At 39.7% G+C, this 23,667-nt stretch overlaps 1 protein-coding gene across 4 annotated transcripts in view; it reads left to right on the forward strand.

The window, feature by feature from the left end:
• Positions 1–23,667, forward strand: part of LOC133365140 (MAM and LDL-receptor class A domain-containing protein 1-like) — a 319,039-nt gene that overhangs the window by 90,115 nt on the left and 205,257 nt on the right. For all 4 annotated transcript variants that reach the window (XM_061586590.1, XM_061586591.1, XM_061586592.1 and 1 more), the window contains 2 exons: positions 16,620–16,865; positions 20,040–20,197. In XM_061586590.1, the coding sequence (XP_061442574.1) occupies positions 16,620–16,865; positions 20,040–20,197 (404 nt within the window). The remainder of the gene's footprint in view (positions 1–16,619; positions 16,866–20,039; positions 20,198–23,667) is intronic.

The raw sequence follows: 23,667 nt of genomic DNA on the forward strand, positions 1-23,667 counted from the left end.
GTGTGTGTGTGTGTGTGTTTGGAGAGAGTCAGAGTCAGTGAAACTGCACATGCATACATTATCTAGTCTGTTTAAATGTATTAAACAGTAACATATCTGAGACACATCAAAACCACTGTATTTAAATATTTATTTTTTAAAAAAGACAAAATAAATTGTAAATGTGCCCTTGGTCTGAGCCACCTTAGGCTAGTCCACAATCCAGTTTTTTTGTTTCAATCCATCAGTTCAAAATGAGTGCAGTAGAATAACTATAACCTCACATTTCTGTGCTTAGAACCACTGATTAGAAAGTTATCTCGGATAGTGAAAGCAAAGCGCACCTTTTTAGTATTTTTAACTCTGGGTTGATCCCAGGATTTACTCCTGTCCCCTGAGTGGTTTGGCAAGAAAAGTAAAATCCCTGCAGGAATGGGCTGGTAATAGATTTTTCTTCCAGGTGATAGGGACTGCCGTTGGGACTGGGCTTGCTTTTCCAGTACTGGGGAGAGAAGCATAAGCAAGCCATGAAGTATGATCTAGGCCACCTATTCCCTTTAGTTATCACTAGGCTTAAAAAGGGTATTTATTATTATTATTATTATTATTATTATTATTATTATTATGTGCTTGGGGTTGAGATGGATGATTTCTGTGAGTCCCCTTCAAGCCTCTGATTTGTAACCCTGCACCTGGAGGTGAGAAACCCGCTCTGCTGGTCAGATGAGTGTTAGTCTAATAGAGTGGGCAGGTGAGTTAATGGGTCTATCAAGTGCCCATTAACTGGGCCAGGGAGAGATCCTATTGTTATTGAAACTCTTCAGGAGAGCCCCCCCTCTGGGGGCCAAAAGAGAAGTTTGTGTTTTTAGTTGGGTCTGAGGAAAGGCGGGGAGCTGGAGAAAGGGAGGGAGGCTGGCTCTCTGCACCATGGCTTTAGGAAGCCTCTTGTAAGCCTGCTAGAAAATGCAAGATCTATTGGACTGCTGGAGTTTTGAACGCCTCCATCTTAAGCTCAGGTTGAAATGTATGTAAATAAACCATATTTCATAAAGACAGCAGACAGTCTCTGCTGAGCTTCTTTCCAAGGAAACCAAACCCTGGGTAAACAGAGGGACCTCTGGAGATCTCTCACTGCTCAGATATTGGGGTGGCGTGCAACATTATTATTCATTGCTTTTTACAAAAGTCTGAAAGCCACTTAAAATGTTAAAAATATAAGGTACTACAATATAGGCAAAAAATTAAAACTATACATAACACTAAATGTTTTCATCCAATAGTAGTCAAAGACAAGGTGAATATCCTTCCCCTCCCTTCTGAAAGATGAACACCAAAAACAGGCTATAAATAAAGAGGAAATGCCTGGGAGAAGAAGAATGTCTGATGCTGACAACATTGGCACCAGGTCAATTTCAGTTCTCTCAGTTTTTCATTTTCGCAATCTTAAATTCAGCGCTCCAAATTTCTGCATTAATTTGTGTGTTTTTTTAAAAAAACACATGAAAATTCTCCAGCATTTTAGTGCAAATTTCTCCTAATAAACACATTTTTGTAGAGTTTTGACAAATGTACACATTTTTGCAGGCAATTTCTTGTCATATAATGCTTGTTTGTATGTTATTTTCACTCAAATATATCATTTTTATGCACAGTTTCTCCTAACACACGCATTTTTGTAAACACTTTTTAGTTGCCAAACTGCATCACAAAATTGAGATAAATGAATTTCGAAGGATGGCTGTGTTTCAGTTCTCATATTGTTTTGGAAAGTGTGAATTTTATAGATTTGGCTTGAAATGCAAATTGAATTGAATTTCTCACCCATCCCTAGTGCCAGGCAAGCCTCCTTGGATCCAACACATGTGTAATACAATGTGCAGATTCTTGAAATCGTCATCATGCAGCACACACCCATGCATTTTTACTGCAACTGCCACATAAATTCTTATTCAATTGTTTGAATGCTATCAGTTTCTTCAGAGTTAATACAATGTGTTCAGGACTATCAGGTTCTTGCAACTTTCTTCCACATTCTTCATACTTTTTTAAAAAAAACCATGTTCTCCATGCAGGCCTTCACCCAAGGGAGCTATTGGGATGCTGTGTTATAAAATGATGTCCTTCCTTCCATTTGCATTGTGCAGCTGAGCTGGAAAGGTGCTTATGAGCGGTTTGTGTGAGGGAATTAAAAGGGACTTTGAACAAACCCTGTGTGCAGGGAATTCCTGGAGACTTGAAGTTGCTAGGTTCTTCCTGGATGTGCCACAGTAGCTCATGCACTGGAAGTTTCTGTGGTATCATCATACCTGCTTGGTTGTGTGTATGCAGGGGTGTAGTGGTCCAGGGTCTCGGGGAATCTTTAAACCCCTTTTTTCTTTGGGAGCAGCGGTCCAGTAGGGTCCCTATGTCTCCATCATCCCATGAGCCAATCAGCATGAAAGGGGAGTGTGTTAGCCACTGAGAAGTGTCTTCTAACATGCTTCTTTGTCCTTTCCTGCTGATTGGAACCAATCAGAGTGAAAGAAGGTGAGTTGGCTACAGAGAAGACCCTTTTCATTTGCTAACACGCTTCTCTTTCATGCTGATTGGCTCCTAGGGATGTCTGTTGTTGTGGGAGAACAACCCCACAGTAAAACAAGGGGGTGGTGGATGTGACTATCATGAAGGGACCCTGCACTTCTGAATTTGCCACTATGCTCCTGTGTGTATGGGGTGGCTGTGATAATCCCATCTCTAATCTTCCTACATTAAGCAGGAAGGTTTGAAAGAGACTTCTAAGCATGTTCAGTTGAACATGGTTACAAGCCTCCTTGCAATCAAAAATTGTGGTTAAGGGGAAGCTTCTAAGTGTGTCCAGTTCAGGGAACTTCAAACCTTCTTGCTGAATATAAGGAGGTAAGAGGTGGAGTGGGTGGAGTCAGCATGCATGGCTTCTATAGAGCTATGGAGGCAGTTGCTCTTATCAGTGATGCTTCTGTGTGACTGCTTCTAGGCCACAATCCTGGCATGGCCCCTTTAGCTCTAAAGATGCTGGTATCATGCAGGCAGCTGTGAGTCTAAACCAAGACATAGTTTTACTATTGGTTGAAAAAAACAGATATTTTGTGTTTTAGAAATATTTTTGGCAGCTGGAAAGGACTATTGATGACTTTTGCTAACTTTCAACAATGAAACTATCATTAGCTATTAGTTACTAATAGCCAATTTCACAGGGATTCCTTATATGTGACTGCTATTATTGCTGCAGAAGTAATCACCTCTTGCCGTGCCTATTACCTGTCTTTCATCTAGTGGATGACATGTAAAGTAAAGCATCATTGTGATTTCCTCTGAAAAAGGAGGAAGAATGTAGTATCAAAAAAGCTGAAATAGATTTTTTTTAAATGTCTACTTTTGTTCTTAGTTTAACACCCTCCTTGTTTTGTCTTTTGTCTTGCCTGTGTTCACAGTGTTGACTGCCGCTATCATCTGCTGGAGAGAGAGAATTTTTTTCCTGCATTGCCTGAGACTACCATAGCCCTGTTCATAGCCTGTTAATTTGGATACAAACAAAACAAGAGCAGAACTAGCCCCCTCCTTGACCTCCATGTATTCAAGGATCCTGCTGTGTGTATAGGCTATTATATTTTTATGGTCCAGAATCACATGTATGGGAGCTAGGTGTACTTGGATGTACATAGATAGCCTATATACAAACAGGAACCTTAAATGTATGGAAGCTGGGAGCAGGGCCAACAGGAAAGTCTCTGATCAGCCCCTTCCACATATTCATTTGTACTGAAGTGAATACCAGAACAGGGCTTGTCCCTTTCCAGGATCTCAAGGAAACTGGAAGTAGGGGTGGGGATTATATGAAGATCTGATTGATTTCTGTAAGAGGTTGTTTTGGCATTGTAGATAAGGCAGTCACTAAGGATGGTGGAGAAATTAGGTTCAGTTTGCATTTCAAGCCAAATCTACCGAATTCACACTTTCTGAAACAATAAGAACATAAGAAGAGCCTGCTGGATCAGGCCAATGGCCCATCTAGTCCAGCATCCTGTTCTCACAGTGGCCAACCAGGTGCCTGGGGGAAGCCCACAAGCAGGACCTGAGTGCAAGAACACTCTCCCCTCCTGAGGCTTCCGGCAACTGGTTTTCAGAAACATATTGCCTCTGACTAGGGTGGCAGAGCACAGCCATCATGGCTAGTAGCCATTGATAGCCCTGTCCTCCATGAATTTGTCTAATCTTCTTTTAAAGCCATCCAAGCTGGTGGCCATGACTGTGTCTTGTGGGAGCAAATTCCATAGTTTAACTATGCGCTGAGTAAAGAAGTACTTTTGTCTGTCCTGAATCTTCCAACATTCAGCTTCTTTGAATGTCCACGAGTTCTAGTATTATGAGAGAGGGAGAAAAACTTTTCTCTATCCACTTTCTCAATGCCATGCATAATTTTATACACTTCTATCATGTCTCCTCTGACCCGCCTTTTCTCTAAACTAAAAGCCCCAAATGCTGCAATCTTTCCTCATAAGGGAGTCGCTCCATCCCCTTGGTTATTCTGGTTGCCCTCTTCTGAACCTTTTCCAACTCTATAATATCCTTTTTGAGATGAGGCGACCAGAACTGTACACAGTATTCCAAATGCGGCCGCACCATAGATTTATACAACGGCATTATGATATCGGCTGTTTTATTTTTAGTACCTTTCCTAATTATCCCTAGCATGGAATTTGCCTTTTTCACAGCTGCCGCACACTGGGTCAACATTTTCATTGTGCTGTCTACACAACCCCGAGGTCTCTCTCCTGGTCGGTTACCGCCAGTTCAGACCCCATGAGCGTATATGTGAAATTCAGATTTTTTGCTCCAATATGCATATTTTTACACTTGTTTATATTGAATTGCATTTGCCATTTTTCTGCCTATTCACTCAGTTTGGAGAGGTCTGTTTGGAGCTCTTCACAATCCCTTTTTGTTTTAACAACCCTGAACAATTTAGTATCATCAGCAAACTTGGCCACTTCACTGCTCACTCCTAATTCTAGGTCATTAATGAACAAGTTGAAAAGTACAGGTCCCAATACTGATCCTTGAGGGACTCCACTTTCTACAGCCCTCCATTGCATAGGTCTTAGTTGAATACAAGGCTACAGTCCTGTGCCCATTTATTGGGGAATAAAGCTCACTGAAGTCAGTGGAACTTACTTTTTGAGTGCACATGTATGGAATTCTTCTGTGAGAGTGAGTTTAGAATAATTTCTGCTTCTCATGGAACTCTAAGAATTTTAGTTCTTGGAGGAAGCAGGCTATTCTTAGATTCCATGGGGTAAGCAGTGGCTGTGAATAAATTCATTATAAGCTTGCAGAGATGTTATAATATTAATGAACTGGGAAAACCACTACTGTAACAAAAGGTAAAGGGAGCTATATTCATTTATTTATTAAATTTTATATCCTGTCCTTCCTTCCAAATGAGCCTGTCTATGATAAAAAATGCATTTAAAAATTGTTAAAAAATCTAAAAACAATAAAACATCTAAAATTTAAGAACAGATGTAACCAAATCGGGATGGGCAAATATATCAATTTTGGTTTCTCTGTGTTTCTAATTTTTCCAGTCTTAGTCTTAAGTTCCATTCTCCACATTTCTGCATCAGTTTGTGAATTGTTTTATTTTGTCCTCATAATTTTTTTCAGCATATTAGTGCAAATTTCTCCTAATCAATACATGCTTGTATGTAATTTTGCCTAATATACACATTTTTGAAATACAATTTTTCTTAATATAATTCAATTTTTGTATATTATTTTCTCTAATATATACATTGTTCTGAACATTTTACCCTAGCCTGTGCATTTTTGTACGTGTTACTAGGCTGGTAAACTGCGTTGCAAAATCCATAGAAGTGGGAATTCTGAAAGATGGCTGTGTGTCAGTTCACATATTATTTCAGAAAGTGTGAATGAGGTAGGTTTGCCTTTAAACATGAACTAAATCAAATTTCTACCATATCCTTTAACCAAATCATGTGCCTGGATAGGCCTGCTGAAACAGAAAAGTTTTCAGCAGGCATCTAAGAGACCACAGTGATGGTGCCTGCCTAACGATTGGAACTTCCAAAGTGCAAGTGCTGTCACACTAAATGACTCCTTAGAAATGCAGAACAAACATTTGTGTGGAACTTGAGCCCATAAGAAAAAATCCATATTAGCCAACCCAAAATGTCACAAAATAGTGTGCAAGCTTTCAAGTTCTGCAGAAATTGGGGGGAAGTTGGCTGATGGTGCAGCCATGATGTCTGCATCTAGTCACAGTATTAAAATAGAATGTGAGAGAAGGTAGCAGGCAATTAAATGAGGCTGTGTTAGGTGTTGTGCAGGTTTCAGGTTGTACCAAAGAAGCCTTGGAAGAAGGAACATACAATGATTGATGCCACACCTTTGGGAATATACAGTCCAGCACAGTATCCAATACTATAAAATGAATACAAGAATTTACAACCAGAAATTTCTCCTTGTCATAGGAAGTTTGTGATCCCCAAATGAAGACTGTGTGCACATGAAGTATACTCCTTTCTTTTTTCCCCTTGTTCTCTCACAAATACAGCAGTCTACAAACATTTGAGCAGTATTAAGTATAAGCATCAGTATGATGTTGAGAATAGTCTCTGAATTACTGCTGGGCAACATGGTGGCTTGAAATAGTTTTGAAATAACCGTAAAAAATAAAATTGCAAGCAATAAACCAATAAAACCAAATAACACAACAGTGGAAGTAGTCAAAAGAATAAAACTAGTGACAATAAAACAACAAAACAACAGAGTCACTATACTTTTTAAAGTCTGTGCAGCCAAACTCTTTTTAACCTGGCAGCAGAAGTTGGCATCAGGACATCTACTGGTCACCTTCTACCTAACCACAGACAGTAAGAGAACGTGGAGAAAAGCATCAGTCACTGTCCTCCTCTCAGGTCTCAGATGGTCATTATAGCGGTGGCACTGCTGCTTGAAAGGGAGCCAAGCTCAGTTCAGACTTGCTTTTAAAAAGCACAGTTTTTTATTGCATCAATCAATTTATTTGTTGTAGATCCTCCTCAGTTCATGGATTTGATCTTATAACCTCCTGTGAGCCTATGCATCTGCCCAGCAAGAACAGAAAGGCCACTTGCTAACAGTTCCTGCAGTTCAGTGCTGTGGAAAAAGTTACTGACCCTTTTCAAATGAGCCTCACCTGTTAATTAAACAGCCAGATAACATTTTAGGTCTTCTCTTTTATCAACAGATAATATTTTGAAGCAAGTAATGCTGTAGTGTGTTGTTTCCAACAATTCCTCATTAATTGGAACGGAATTTTAAATAATGGGCATAATCCAGCCACAGCTAAATATTTCTAAATACTATTGATTTCTAAATACTATTGATTGAGACTCAGAGGAAGGCAATGGTAAACCACCCCTGAATACCTCTTACCATGAAAACCATATGAATAGACTATCCAAAATGCAACACAAGATAGTGCTGGAAGACGAGACACACACACCCAGGTCAGAAGGCACTCAACAACCAACTGGGGAAGACCAAAGGACAAGGACAAGTAGCAGTGTGACTAATGACACATCTGGGTCAAAGCCGAAAGGAAGCCTGGAGGCTGATGCCCACAGGTGCGAAAGGAGAGTCAGGAGTTGTATGACATACTGTCCCGTCCAGAGCCGAAAGAATGAGGCTGGAGTGTGTAAATCTCATTTTATTAGAGTAACGGATACATCAAAGGCATTGCGCTTCATAGGAAACCCTACGCTAACTCACTAGAGTCCCTAACTATACTCTAGACATGCTCTGCAGCGTGTGAAGGAAGTTGACTCAACAACCCCCCACTGAGAGCGGCAGGCTTATATAGGAAATGTTTTCGAACGTAATCTCTGACTCCTTCGTAATTCCTGTCTTTGCCCTGTCCGTTTCTCGCGGTGACGGGAACGAGGAGACAGGGGACGCGCATCCAACAGCTCATCTGAAGACACCTGCTCCCGAGCAACAGGCTCGAGGTCAGGGGGCGGTGCCACACTGGAATCCTCCTGGGAACTGCTTGGTAAAGGAGGAGCTGGCACTGACTCTGAAGCTTCCCCCCACAAGTCCTCTGCATCAACTGGGGGCGGTGCGCTCGGCTCCTCGGAAAGGGCGTTACTCGTGGGAACTGGCTGGAGAGCAGGCTACCCCCCTCCCGCACGATCCTGCTCAGACACAACAATCCCCAACTCTGCTTCTTCTGGCTGCGGAGGTGCCTGAAACTCATGCCTCCCCCCTTCCTGTCCCTTCTGAGTTGGCTGCAGCGCAACACATACACAATAGGAACATGGAATGTGAGAAATATGAAACAGGGAAGTTAGAAATTGTCAAGCAAGAAACGGAACGTATCAACATTACAATACTTGGCATGAGTGAATTAAAATGCATGGGAATGGGACATTTTCAGTCAGGCAACTACAAAACATATGCAGGAAATGAGAAATTAAGAAGAAATTGAGTTGCTTTAATAGTGAGAAGTGATGTAGCAAAAGCAATTAGGAGCTATAACGCAAGATCTGAGTGAGTGATATCAATGAGATTTAATGGGAAACCTATTAACATAACCATCATCCAAGTCTATGCTCCAACGGTAAACACAGAAGAAGAGGAATTGGAAAGATTTTATGCAGAAGTACAGGAAGAAATTGATCACACACCAAAACAAGATGTGCTGATAATCATGGGGGACTGGAATGCGAAAGTAGGGAACAGAGAAGAACTAGGAGTTGTGGAGAAATGGAGCTTAGGAGATAGAAATGAAGCAGGAGAAAGACTTATTGAATTCTCTTAAACCGGTAATTTGTTTATTGCAAACACATTTTTTGAGCAAACAAAAAGATGACTGTACACATGGACATCACCAAATGATCAATATAGGAATCAAATTGATTATATAATTGGTAGCAGAAGATGGAGAAGTTCCATCCTTCTGCAAAAACAAGACCAGGAGCAGACTGCAGTACACATCATGACCTGGTCGTATCTAAAACCAGAGTAAAGTTACAGAAGAATGACAAAGAAATCATAATGCCAAAATACAATTCAAATAACATCTCAGAAGCATATAAAGATCAAATAAGGAACAGATTTGAGGCTTTAAACTTAGTTGACAGAGAACCAGAACTATGGAGTGAAGTCACAGACATTATCAGGGAAGAATGCAAAAAGACAATACCTCTAGTTAAAAAGAGAGAAAGACCTCAATGGATGACTGAAGAAACTCTTAAAATGGTTAAAGAGAGAAGGAAAGCAAAAGAAAAAGGAGATAGAAACACGGTTAGAACCCTAAATGCAATAATACAGCAACTAGTACATAAGGACAAAGAGAACTATTACAATAGTTATTGTATAGAAATAGAAGAGGACAACAAAAAGGGTAGAACAAGAGCCCTATTCCAAAAGATTAGAGAAATGAAAGGGAAATTCAGACCACGAATAGGGATGTTGAATAATCAACAGGGGAACACACTGACTGGCTGAGATAAAATAAAAGGAAGATGGAAGCAATACACTGAAGAACTCTATAAAAGAGATGCAAGGAAGACAGATCCATTCATGGTAGAACCGTATAATGAAGAACGTAAGGTGAAAGCTGCTCTTAAAATACTTGGAAGAAACAAATCACCGGGAACAGATGGCATACCAATAGAGTTGCTACAAGCTACTGAGACTGAATCTGTCCAAATTTTAACAAACATTTGTCAACAAATATTGAAAAAGAAAATAATGGCCCACAGACTGGAATCGTTCAGTATACATCCCAATTCCAAAGAAAGGGGATCCCAGGGAATGCAGTAATTATCAAACTATTGCCTTAATATCCCATGCAAGTAAAGTAATGCTCAAGAGTCTACAACAAAGGCTCTTACCATATATGGAATGAGAAGTGCCAGATGTTCAAGCTGGATTTAGAAAGGGAAGAGGTACTAGAGATCATATCGCAAACATACGTTGGATAATGGAACAGACCAAGAAATTTCAGAAGAAAATCATCTTGTGCTTTATAGATTACAGCAAAGCCTTTGACTGTGTAGATCATGAAAAACGATGGAATGCTTTAAAAGAAATGGAGGTGCCACAGCATCTGATTGTCCTGATGCGCAACCTATACTCGGGACAAGAGGCTACTGTATGGACAGAATACGGAGAAACCAACTGGTTCCCCATTGGAAACGGTGTGAGATGGGTGTATTTTATTACCCTATTTGCTTAATCTATATGTAGAACATATCATACGAAAGCGGGATTGGACCAAGATGAAGGAGGTGGGAAAATTGGAGGGAGAAATATCAATAATTTAAGATATGCAGATGATACCATACTACTAGCAGAAACCAGTAATGATTTGAAACGAATGCTGATGAAAGTTAAAGAGGAAAGCACAAAAGCAGGACTACAGCTGAACATCAAGAAGTAGTGACAACAGAAGATTTATGTAACTTTAATGTTGACAATGAGGACATTGAACTTGTCAAGGATTATCAATGCCTTGGCACAGTCATTAACCAAAATGGAGACAATAGTCAAGAAATCAGAAGAAGGCTAGGACTGGGGAGGGCAGCTATGAGAGAACTAGAAAAGGTCCTCAAATGCAAAGATGTATCACTGAACACTAAAGTCAGGGTCATTCAGACCATGTTATTCCCGATCTCTATGTATGGATGCGATAGTTTATTTGTTTATTTATTTATTAATAGCATTTGTTAGTCACTTTTTTCAAAAAATAGGACTCAAAGCGACGTACAGAAAGGAAAACAAAAACATGCTGCATATGAAATAGCTTACAGCAAGTCAAACAATGGCAAAAACAATTGCAAGTGAAATAATAGAGAAAAAACAAATGGCAGATATAACAGCAACACAGAAAGCATAGATGGCCAGTGAAAAAAGTGGATAAGAGAAAAATAAATTCATTTGAAATGAGGTGTTGGAGGGGAGCTCTGCGCATACCATGGACTGCGAAAAAGACCAATAATTGGGTGTTAGAACAAATTAAACCAGAACGATCACTAGAACCTAAAATGATGCAATGGAGGTTATCATAGTTTGGACACATAATGGGAAGACATGATTCACTAGAAAAGATAATAATGCTGGGAAAAACAGAAGGGAATAGAAAAAGGAAGATCAAACAAGAGATGGATTGATTCCATAAAGGAAGCCACAGAGCTGAACTTACAAGATCTGATCAGGGTGATTTATAACAGGTGCAATTGGAGGTTGCTGATTCATAGGGTTGCCATAAGTTGTAATCGACTTGAAGACATATAAAAACAAAATGATTTGAACTGGAATAATTTCTGTGGAAATAAATGGACTGTACAACACCTATGAATGTTTACTTAGAAGTATGTCCCACTGTATCCAATGGGGCTTATTCCTGAGTGTTTAGAATGCAGTCTTGTGGTACAATTCTATACATGTCTACTCAGAAGGAAGTCCTATTGAACTCAGTGGGGCTTATTCTCAGTTAAGTGGGTATAGGATTGCTGTCTTAAATGCCTGACTTTGCCCAGATTGGAGCCAGTGTGTTGCAGTTAATGGTGCAATTTTTAAAATTTGTTATTAAACATTATTTTGTGCTTTCTTTTAAAAAAATGTCACAAATATGACCTTTCTTACTATCTTCCCATTTGGATTTCCTAGTTAACTGATGTGCATATCTCTGTGAGAGTAGTTTATTTCATTTTTCCTTTAAAAATGTAAAAATCAACAACCACCCATCCTCACATGTTTGCTTAGAATTAAGTCTCAGTGAGAAATCTCTTTGAGAAATCATGGAGAACGGGAGAGGTGCCGGAGGATTGGAGACGGGCAAACGTCGTCCCGCTCTTTAAAAAGGGTAAAAAAGAAGATCCGGGGAATTACAGGCCGGTCAGTCTGACTTCAATAGAAATGTAATAAAATAAATAAATAAAAATACCGGGAAAGATATTAGAACGGATAATAAAAGAGTCCATTAGCAACTATCTAGATGACAATGCTGTAATTAGAAGGAGCCAGCATGGGTTTGTCAAGAAAAAATCTTGTCAAACTAATCTCATCTCTTTTTTTGATCAGGTCACTAGCTGGACTTCCCGGAAGGAGTGCTGGCTGGTGGTTGTCTCTGAGGGAGCTCTGTCTCAGAGGAAGCTTTTTTCAGTTAAAAGCCTGTCAAGAGGAATCTTTGACTGGCGTTAATGTTCTCCAAGATAAAGGGGGACCGAAGAGATTATCCATGAAACTTCGTTGAGCTGTAGATGGCTGGATTTGATCAGGAATCCCCTGAGATAAGAAGGCATATCTAGCAGCGGAAGACGAAGTCCGGATTTCCAACAAGCTGTGCTGAAAATAAGCGAGACGTTTTTTTTCTTTCCAAAAACGTTTTTAACAAGCGAGCCTCCTTCTGTCTAAATCTTATCATTTGACTTAAATTACTACCGTAAAAGAGACTTGTTTACGAATCAGCAATTCTGAAACTTGGGTGAGTCACACTTTTTTCTTTTATATAAAGTTAAGGAAGAAGGGAGCAATTCAAAGAACTCGTTTTATTTTTTTATGACAAAAAGCTGGCTTAAATTTGGAATTACAAAGATTACAACGGATAAGAGGCAACTTATTAGATAAGATGATTTGATTATTTGAAGGAAATATATCTGAGACTATTTTTTTATTCCTTTTCTTGGATTATTTATTTTGAACGAATCTGCTGTTTGTGTATGTTACTAACTGCTGGATGCTGAGAACTGGATTTGTTTTACATTCCTGAACGTGCTGGAGATAAGAACCGTGCTGGTTAGATCATATTAACAGACCTGGAATATTAACTCTTTTGTTGTTGGGGAAAAAAAAAAGAAACAGTTTGCCTCTAAGTTTGGGAACATTGGCTAATAATAGAAAAGGTTTTTTTTTTTCAAGAATGACAACCAGGAAAGCAGCCAAAGTTTTAGAGCGAAGAAGTTCAACTGATACACAGGAAGGGATAGACATGTTCCAGAAAATTATGGAGGGGATTAATTATCTTAAACAAGAGATGAAACAAGAGATGAAACAGGACAGACAAGAATTTAAAAATGAATTTTGCAATATGAAAAAGGATTTCAAAGATTTAAAAGACCATATCAAAACAGAAGTGGATCAGATTAAAAATACAATGGGGCAACTAACACAGGATGTAAAAAATGTTAAAGACAAGGTGCAAACCTTAGAGAATAGAACAGATATTTTAAATGTGGAATTGGAAAAAAATTTGGACTATATTGCTGTCATGGAACTTAGAGATAAAGAATATTGCTTGAGATTCCGTGCAATTCCTGAGGAAACAGGTGAAGATATCAGAGAGAAAATTGTTAATGCTTTGGTAAAATCCTTGGACTGGGATGAAGATCGGATGGAATTTGAAATAGATAAAGTTTATAGAATTAATTCCAGATACGCAACAATGAAAAAAATCCCAAGAGATGTGCTTGTTTACTTTCTAAAAAAGAAGACCAGAGATATGGTTTTGCAACATCATTTTAACAATGTCTTCAAAATTGACGGTAAAGAAATACTGGTGATGAAGGAAATTCCTATTAGACTTCTACGTAAGAGAAAAGAATACGCTTTCTTCACAGAAAAACTCAAACAATGTAAAATTCAATTTAGATGGGATGTTCCAGAGGGAGTGATTTTTACATTTAGACAACAGAAGTATCGATTGAATACTGTTCAAAAAGCAAGGGATTTCTTGAGAAAAGCTTCAAAAGACATGGAAGAAGATAAAATTAAAGATATGGATATAATTCCTGGGAAACAAAGTCAACAGAAAAAGGTAGAGGAAGAAAAGGATGATGATGGATCAAAGGGAGCAACAGGTACATGACTCCAGAAAAGTTGTCAAAAATGTATAGTAATGTTTCTAATGTATGTTGGAAATGTAAACAACAAGAAGGATCTTTTTATCATATGTGGTGGTCGTGTAAACAGGCAAAATTATTTTGGGCACAGATAGGTAGGATGATGCAAAAAATCTTAAAGATAAATATTCAGTCAAAGCCAGAATTTTTTTTATTGGGTTTTATAGATAAACAAAAGGAAAAGAAATATGGAAGAATAATATTATATATGATTACGGCAGCAAGATTATTATATGCACAAAAGTGGAAAATGGAATCAATACCAACAACGGAAGAATGGCTGTTGAAATTAATGGACTTAGTAGAGATGGACAAATTGACATGCCTTCTCAGAGAAAAAACGACAGATACATTTCTTAAGGAATGGAAGCCTCTTTTGGACTTTTTGTTGAAAGAAAAAAATGAAATGATGATAATGGGATTTGACAATTAATTAAGATAGACTATGGAAAAAAGTGAATTTCGTATGTTTTACACTCTTTAAGTACCTGAAGGGCTGTCACATAGAGGAGGGTACAGATTTGTTCTCTGCTGCCCCAGAGGGTAGGACTAGGTCTAATGGTTTTAAGTTGCAGGAGCATAGATTCAGATTGGACATTAGAAGGAACTTCTTGACAGTAAGGGCGGTTCGGCAATGGAACTGACTGCCTAGGGAGGTGGTGGGATCCCCTTCGCTGGATGTCTTCAAGCAGAGGCTGGACAGCTATCTGCGGGAGATGCTCTAGCTGTGGATTTCCTGCTGTGAGCAGGGGGTTGGACTCGATGGCCTACAAGGCCCCTTCCAACTCTATGATTCTATGATTCTATGATTAAAAGGCTTTTCTTCTTTATCAGTAGGTTTAGGGCTGCATTCAGAGTCTTTCAGTCTTGCAAGCATGTGCATAAATAGTTTATGCAGTTTCATTATGCTTAGTATGCCTATTCATGTGTAAAGTTATTCCTGTATTTTCCCCCATTCACATATATTTCATACAGACTTCTCTGGCAAAGTATATTTTTGTTTTGTTTTGTAGCTTACTTTGAGCCAGAGATTATAAGGGACTATTTCAGAAATAGGCTTGAAATAAACTACAACAACATTCAGCTTGGAGGTGAAACTATTGTATTAAGCTGGTATAGTGTTCAGGCTTTATTCTATCTTACAGTGATGCTCAGAATGGAAGAACCCACAAAAAAAGAGAACTGTTTAGTGGATCGTATTTGGGCAAAGATAATTAAAAGCATGATCTCTAATTTATCTCTAATTTAATTCTGCAAAAAATGGTGGCGTTCAAAAATGTTCAAACTTCATAATAGTTTTCAAACTTCGTAGTTCCATTCTTGGAATCCTTTCTACATGGATTTGTCTGCTAAAGGACACCTGCACATCTGACAGTGAACCTATGAGTGTGGCAGAGGCTTCTGTGAAGCATTCCAATTAAGGCATATACTCAGTTCATGGTGTTAGTCAGGACTATTGGGCCTCAGCATCATTTTATAGGTAAACTGAGAGTATACTGTAGAACATATTTAAACCTTCCTAAAAACTGTGTGTTGCAGCGGAAGTTGGATCAGTCATGGTAGCAAGCTATCTTTCAAAATAGCTTGTCCACCACCAGGGCTGGCGCCAAAGGGCGGCCAGTTCAGGCCTTGGCCGAGGGCCTGTAGGGCCAAAGGGGCCCCTTGATAGGGTGAGGGAGGAGTAGCATTCCCCTTCCGCAATTTGCGCTGGTAGAGAGGCTCCAAGCCGCCCGCCTGTTCACTGGCTCCACCTACCTGTCTCTGCTGTCTTTTGTGAGTACATGCGCTGTGCACACAGGGCTATCATTAATCAAGATGGTGGCCAAGGTTTCCCTAAGGTGCTGATGCCACTGCCGCCATCTTGGTTGATGGCAGGGATGTGCACGCATAGCATTTATGCATGCCATCAACCAAGATGGCGGCAGAGGCATCAGCCTGAAGGTGGGGTGTGTGGGAATGCACGCGCACACTCTGGAGTCCAGGGCAGGCTGGTGCCCGAGGGCCCTGGCATGCCTGGCCCCAGCCTTGTCTACCACTACTGATAACCTCACTGAGGAGTCCAGAGTTTCTTGTGGAAACAGATTTACTTAGTGCTGCCTTGTAACAAAACTTACAACATAAAATGACAATGCATTGACACTTCAGAACAAAGACTTCCTTTTAATAAAAGTGTTTTGGACCATTCTCTTCCTGAAGGTCAAATGGACTGAGAGATAAACGTCCAGTAATTTCTAGTGCTTTTCATTGATATCTTCTTCTTCCTCTTCTCCTCTCTCTCTCTGTCTCTCTTTCAGGGGTGTAGACGTCTCGGTGTTGGGGAGGGTCTTAGACCTCACGCCTTTGTGAGAGCAGGGTCCCAGCAGGGTCCCAATGTCTCCAACATCCTACCAGCCAATCAGCATGAAAGGTGAGTGTGTAGCCACTGAGAAGAGTCTTCTAACATGCTTTCTGGTCCTTTCCTTCTGATTGGAGCCAATCAGAGTGAAAGGAGGTGAGCCAGCCACTGAGAATACTCTTTTCAGGAGCTAACACTTTCTTTTCATGCTTATTAGCTCCTAGGGAGGTCTGTTGTTGTGGGAAAAGGTATTAACAAGGATCTCATTCTTAACCCAGCAGCAAAAAAGGGGGAGGGGCATGGCTGTGACTATCATTAAGGGACTCTATACTTCTGAATTTGCCACTACATTACTGCTGTCTGTGTATGTTTTTTTTCAGGCTCTTGCTTACATGGTTATTTGGAATGTCTCAATGGCAAGTGTTACAGACCAGAACAAAGCTGCAATTTTGAGGATGACTGTGGGGATTATACTGATGAGAGAGAATGTGGGACCTCCTGCACTTTTGAAAATGGTATATGTGGTTGGCAGAATTCCCTAGCGGATAACTTTGACTGGGTTATAGGAACTAGCTCACCTCAAAACCTCGGGCCTTCTGATGACTCCATGCTTGGAAATTGGAGAGGTACGTTGCCACTTCAGCACAGGGAATTTATCCACATTCACAAACCTTATTGCCACATCCCATGCAATGCAGGGCAAGTTCTAAATCTAATTAGGGTCATGTCATGAATACATAATTTTGTTTAATTCTTAATGTAGAAGACTGTTCTATAATGCCATTATATCAGAAAACACTGTTTTGCAAAGCAGTCTCTTCTTAATTATTGCTTTCACACAGTGCCACTTTTTTCCCCCTGAGGCACTTGCACATCTGTTTCTTGGGCACTGATGAGAACCAATATCACATGTACCATGGCATCTGTGCCAGATGACCAACCAATCCAGTCAACTGAAGGACTGAAACTGGGTAACCAGTCACAACATGAAAAATGAAGGGACGGGCTTGTAACAGAACAAAGGTCCAGATGAATGCAATCCAAAAGGAAAGAGATAAAAACAGGGCAGGTAGAGATGCTCATAGGGCACAAGCAGCATTCATTTCCCAATAATATTGTTGCAAACTTTAAAAACAACAAATGAATGTTGAAGTCATATCCACATTGGGGAGGGGGGGGATCTCCTGAATTATGAGCTCTTATAGCAATAAAAAAATAGGTTTGCTTATATAGTGCCATCTGCATGCACAACACTTTACAAAGATGCTTTATAAAAGGACAGATCCCTTCCCCAAGGATGTTGCAAACTAGAATTCAACACATGGAAGACAACAGAGGAAAGAAAGGAAGTTGAAGGCTCAGGTGGGCATGGGAAGAAGAACTATTTATTTCAATTACATACACAGAGGCTTGATTACAATAGGGATGGGGACCAAAGTAAGGTCTGGGGTCTAACTAAATATCATCAGTAAAAACCTGCTTATCGATGCCATATAGGGACGGAGAGATCAGCCTGTTTCCAGTCCATGTTACATTTGTTACGTTAATCTGGGAGAGAGTTTTTTTAAGTGTGAAAATTTGTATTTGAATACTTAGCTGCAAGTTATATCACAAAGTTACCCATTTAAATATGCATGTTATCTCAGTGTATACATTTCTAAATTTATTTTGCCCTAAAATACATGTTTCAATGCATGCTAATGGATCCTGGGTTTGATGGGATAGCAACTGGAATGTCAGTGGTTCCCTGTGCCTCCTTCCTTCAGGAAAGGACAGAGACAATGAGCAAGATTGTCTGCCTAACACTATATGCAGAGGGGGGAAAGGCCATCTGCTGGTGGAGTATGAATCCAAATTGGGCCTGCAAATCTTCATTCCAGCCCTTTGGAGTTGTCACCTGATGTCATAATGACATCAGGTGTTTGACAGATGGGCAGCCCCACCCACCTATCAAACTTGACTGCAGGGTTGAGGGAGGTAAGGATCTAGACCACTGAACAGATCCAGTTTCTCACCCTTGGCATAAACTGAGCACATTTTTCTTTCATTTTGTCCCTTCTGTAAAATTGTGTACCATCATTAATCTAACCTTTAATTTAATTAATCTACCTGGCACCCTTGGGCAGCTGCTCCTGGGGCCAAGGGACAGACAGATCAGCCTAATTCCATCCTATTTCTGTTTCACTTGTATTCAATCATAAGTCCGTTCTATCCTGTTTGTGTGGATTTTTTTTTAAATAACGCACAGTAAGTCTGCATTCCAAGTGTACACATTTCCCTGAAAATGTGTATTTTCCCAATGCTTTTTTTTTCCTGTAAAAATGCAGATAGGCATTTTAATTTTACACCATGCTTATGAATACATCATGCCAGGACATCATGAGAAATTAAACTGGCCACCTACCACTAGGTAAACCTGCAACTGCCCCCCTCAAATCTGGAGCCAGCTCTGTTTCTACAGATGGGGGTGGGTGGATGAGAGAGCACCTTATTGAAATTATACATTTGTGTCAGACTGAAGTGATTACCAACACTTGAATACACATATGGATTCTTTCTGTAATCTATCTTTTCACTTTAGAAGCAGGATAATGCTAATCTAATGGAGAAGTTATTCTAAACATCTCCAGATCTCTGCATGAGGTCTTATTTAATTTCCCCTGCTAAGCTGGTGTGCTCCTTTGGAAACACTGAACTGGAAAGGAACCCGAGGATCATCTAATATAGTTTGCTGTAGCTAGAAGAATAATCAATATAGAATTTGGCTTTTTAAAAACAGCTGACTGATTCCATTTTTAAAAGCCAGCTTTTTGTTTTCAGAAATCACCAAGCTACTCAACTCTCTGAACTATATTTAAAGTAAGGTTTACCTGGGAGTAGGTTCAACTGAACTCAGTGCGGTTTACTACTGAGTAGATGTTGCATTGCTGATCTACAAGGTTCTTATCAAGCCATTCCTAAATTCCAGTGGAAAGTTATTCTACAACTTCAATTTGTTCCATCGTACATTTGTTCTCAAGTCCCTATTTAATTAGTCATAGCATACCCACTTCCTTTCATTTTTAAGGAAGCTCACATGGCAGAAGCTGTATCCTCTTGCCATCCTCTGAATTCCATCCATGTTTTCTACATCTTTGAATTCTTTCCAGGCATTTATTTCTGTTCTGAAAGGTTTTGTCATTAGACAGGAAAACAGGAACAAATGAGGCAGTTGAGTTGGGCCGAGGTGATTGATCCAGGTATGATTTGTACATGGTATATGTGCATAGCCACGAGTACACATGGCCAAAGGGTATAGGAAGAGAGAACAGGTGAGGCAGGAGTGGAGCAGAAGATCAGAGAAACCAAACCAACCTGGTCTTGACAAAGCAGAATTAAAAAATCTGGTTACCACCAGATATATACCAGGCATAAGAGTTTCATATAGGTTTCGCAGCAATCAAGAGGCTGTGATGGAAGCCGTTCAGGGCTTGAGGTTGTTCTTAGTAGTTTTTATACAGTCCTATGTATAGGCAAGTGTGAGCCACAGTACACAACCTTCTGTGTGTGATTGCATAGGTACTAATAGTTGAACAAATAGGTAGACAAACACTAATAGGTAAACTTGTTTTCTACCATTTGTCTGACCTCTTGATAGAGCTGCCCTATTTTCCATTATGCTTCCTATTTTCCAAAATGTGCTTTGCAATATACGAGATGACTAAGGAAGGTACAATACACTCCATAGTGGTACTTTTCCTTTCCTTTTTCCATAGCAGCTGTTGTAATTTTCATATCCTGTATCTCATTTCTGATTGCAGGACAATTTCTCTATCTTGAAGCCAAGTCAATAGGCGTAAGAGGTGAAAAGGCACATCTGAAGAGCTCCAGGTGGGCAGAGTCTAGCACCACTTGCACACTGAGCTTTTGGTATTATATGTCTTCAAAAGCAACAGGAAATATCCAGGTTTTCATTAAGGTAATCATTTCACTTTCCCCCTCCCTTCAAATAATTGACACTTCCACTGTCTGTGTCAAAGTGACTTCTTTAGCAAAGACTTCACAGTAGAGCTACTACTAGGGTCTATTATTCTGCAGGTTTTTTTAAAAAAAAGTATATAAATGTGCGTTAGTAACGTGTGGATGGGAGGAGGAGAGAGATGGAAGTGAACTGAAGCAACTGCAAGCTGCTGCAAATTGCGCATGCTCTAATTCTGGAGGAATGGAATAATAGGGCAGAGCAAATCAATAGAATAATTAAAGGAATGAAATAAAGGAACTGTTCATTCCTAGAGTGAATTTGCAAAATTGCATGCAGTCAGAAAATTCAACAGAATTTCATTTAGCTCAGTGAAGACTTACAATTCCATTACAATTTAGCACAAAGAGTGCAGAATTTTAACTACAAAAGATTAATTCTTCTGTATAAATGTCTGACAATATTTTGATACCACATTGTGTCATAGTTTACTTTTAACTTGTGTTGCCTGCAGCTGTTTTGAAAGCATCCTGTAACACTATGTCATGCTACTCCTTTAAAAAATGTTATTGCTCTGCCTCAATCTGAGGCAGAACAAAATGAAATGCTAAAGAGAAAAAGCACTTTTATAGTACCTCAATCCAGTGCCTCATTCTGTATGTTAAAAAAGAAATTGCACGCTGCACCAAAATAATTAATCAAGAGAGCTTTTCCTCTCTGTTTCCTTCTCTCTTTACCATCTCCGTGCAATGTTTTTCCTTCAAACAACAAAGTGTCTCTTTTTTATACTTTTCACATTAGCAAAATGTTAGCTTTGTATTTGGTCCTCTCTCAATTGAGAGCAATATGTAACCATGCAGTTTTGAAATGGTGGCATCTGTCATCAGAAAATGTTAGCAGCCAACATATATAGAATGAAAATATAAAAGCCACACCTGTACCATTTTATTTCTGGATTTTCTCTCCCCCAGCACCACTCTTGTCTGTAAAAATGATATTTTACCCCGATTATTTCATGAGGATGAAAGCATTATTCAGTCAGGATTCTTGGCAGGACAGGTTGAAGGGTGTCACCTGCCTTTAAAACAAACATTAAAACCAATAGCATAGCTAGCTGCTTAACTGCTTGGCCTCTCTTGTCTGTGCACAGGTTTTGTTGCAATGGAAATACACAATATTCTGAATAGGACACTCCAGAGAATGCTGCACTGAAAGTGCTTCAAAGGCAACCACACAATGGGGATAGATGGAAAGTGTATATATGGTTAGAAATAGTGTATGTATATAAGGCAAACCAAATTATAGCTTCAAACCTAAGATTAATACGTTTGCAGAATAAGATTTTTACCCTTCCATTTGCCACCCTGGAGTCCCCTGTAAAGCGTCTATGGGTGGTCACTATCCAACTGAACAATGTGAAATATAGTACTGTTGGGGAAGGGGGTCTTCCCACACTTGGGCTTGGATCCTAAGGTAAGATAACCTAAGAATGATCATGGAAGGAAAGTTTCCCATCCCCTCCACCCCAGAAGCCACCCAGGCATTCATCCATGGACTTCCTTAAATTAATTTAACTTAGGCTTCAAGCCTATTAGTCTTTTAGTAATCTTGCATCCCAGTGTGAGGATGCTGTTTGCCACTATGAAAAGTGTGAACAGTTTTTCACTGATCAGTCCCATTAGTTACACAATTAGAGCCTGTTGATGCAATCCGCCTCTCCTCAGACTTTAGGTATGGTGTGTGTTTATTGTGGAGGGACTGCCCACCAATTATGAAATTCTGAATCTGTCTTCACCAAAATGTATATTGTTAATTTTTGTGCTTGAAGATTGTCTACAGCAAATTCCAGTTAACCTAGCCTAGTTACGCTGGGAGTAATTGAAATGTCTGGAGATAAATAGAAATGTTAATATTTACGTTCCTGGTGATAAGCTATCACAAATATCAAAACAATAGAACAATGTTTCTCCCCCCCTCCCCCCTTGGATTAGCACAAATGTCTTAACAATCACTGACCAATCTTCAGCTAGCTATTCAATTTAATGGATCATTATGAGAATTGTATATTGCGCCCAGAAGCTCTCAAGTGCATAAATCAAATAGCTAGGTGATGAGTGTCTGTTCTGATTATTGATGTCTTTCCAAAATTAGTGTGCTGTGATAATGCTGGCCGTGTGGAGAGAAAACAAAATGAATGAATTTGCTCAGAAAGACATTCAGAAATCAAATTTGATGTTCTACTACTCTTTTGCTTAACCACTTTCAACATGAATAACAGTAGACTTCTTATTTAGGCATTAATAAGCTCAGTGTGAAATAAATATCTAATACTGTGCATGATGTTGTTGGGCTTATGTTTGACAGGCGCAGCTGTTGCCATGAATATTATTGTTATAAAGCTTTTGCTATACGTATGTTATAATCAGTTCCTTCCCTGGAGAAACTGCCACACTGTTAAACTGAGTGCTAAACGGAGGTATTTGGTTCAAGGCTTTTTTCAAATTTTTGTGGGTTTGTTGGAGTGGGTGGGTGGGAGGTATGAAAATCTCAGAACATTTGAATGGGGGCAGGCTTAACTTAAAATGAGGTGGCCAAGGATGTTTGTTTTTTTAACAGATGAGAAGCTTCACAGCTGTTTCAAGTGGTAGGCAAGCTGCCTTCAGCAACCTGGTAGTGTTCCCTCTGAATTAAGGACAGAATGTCTCGTGGGAGTGATGCTATATCATGATGTATTGTTGTTTCCAGGCACATTCTTAGAAAAAACATGGCTGCCTTGGAGGGAGAAAGTAACAGATGGCTGAAGCCACAAATCTACATAAGAAAGACCTACAAGGCTTCTGCTTAGTTGTAAATGGCACATGGAGTGGCCTATATCCTGCTAGGGGTTCATGGAACTAAGAAACTAAAAAACCCCAATCATTTTTGTTTTGTACAATATTTTCAGCTAAACAGAAGCCTTGTGGGGCCGTTCCTATCTGCACGTTAGCCCTCTAATATCTGTTAGCTTTGTCCCCAATCCCTAAGATAAGGTTTTTATGGCTAAGGGAAGGTGTGAGCAGGAGTGGCAGCGAAGCGGAAAGATGTAGAAATGAAGTGCAAACTATTTCCTGTTGGGGGCTGGAACCTATTAAAAATGAGGTCAAATTACAAGATCCCCTGTCACTCAGAGTCTCATTCTGTCCTGGCTAACCCCATTGGAATCAGACTTGGGATCACTGATGTGTTCTTCTCCATCATTTTTAATGAGGAATTTAACTTTAGAGCTTTACATATGTCAGAATACAGGTTACACAGCTCTCCGAGTCTCTATAAGGCATTTCTAGGCATGGCTACTCAAGCAAAGACGTTGTCGCAACAGTTTGACACACCCGCTGAGACCACTTAAGTAGGCTCAGGGTGGGCATACTGCTTGCACAGGAACTGTTTCTCGGATTGGGACTGAGCCATCAAACAGGCCCTCCTATGAATGG

This window comes from Rhineura floridana, chromosome 10 (genome assembly GCF_030035675.1).
Source record: "Rhineura floridana isolate rRhiFlo1 chromosome 10, rRhiFlo1.hap2, whole genome shotgun sequence".
Taxonomy (NCBI): Eukaryota; Metazoa; Chordata; class Lepidosauria; order Squamata; family Rhineuridae; genus Rhineura; species Rhineura floridana.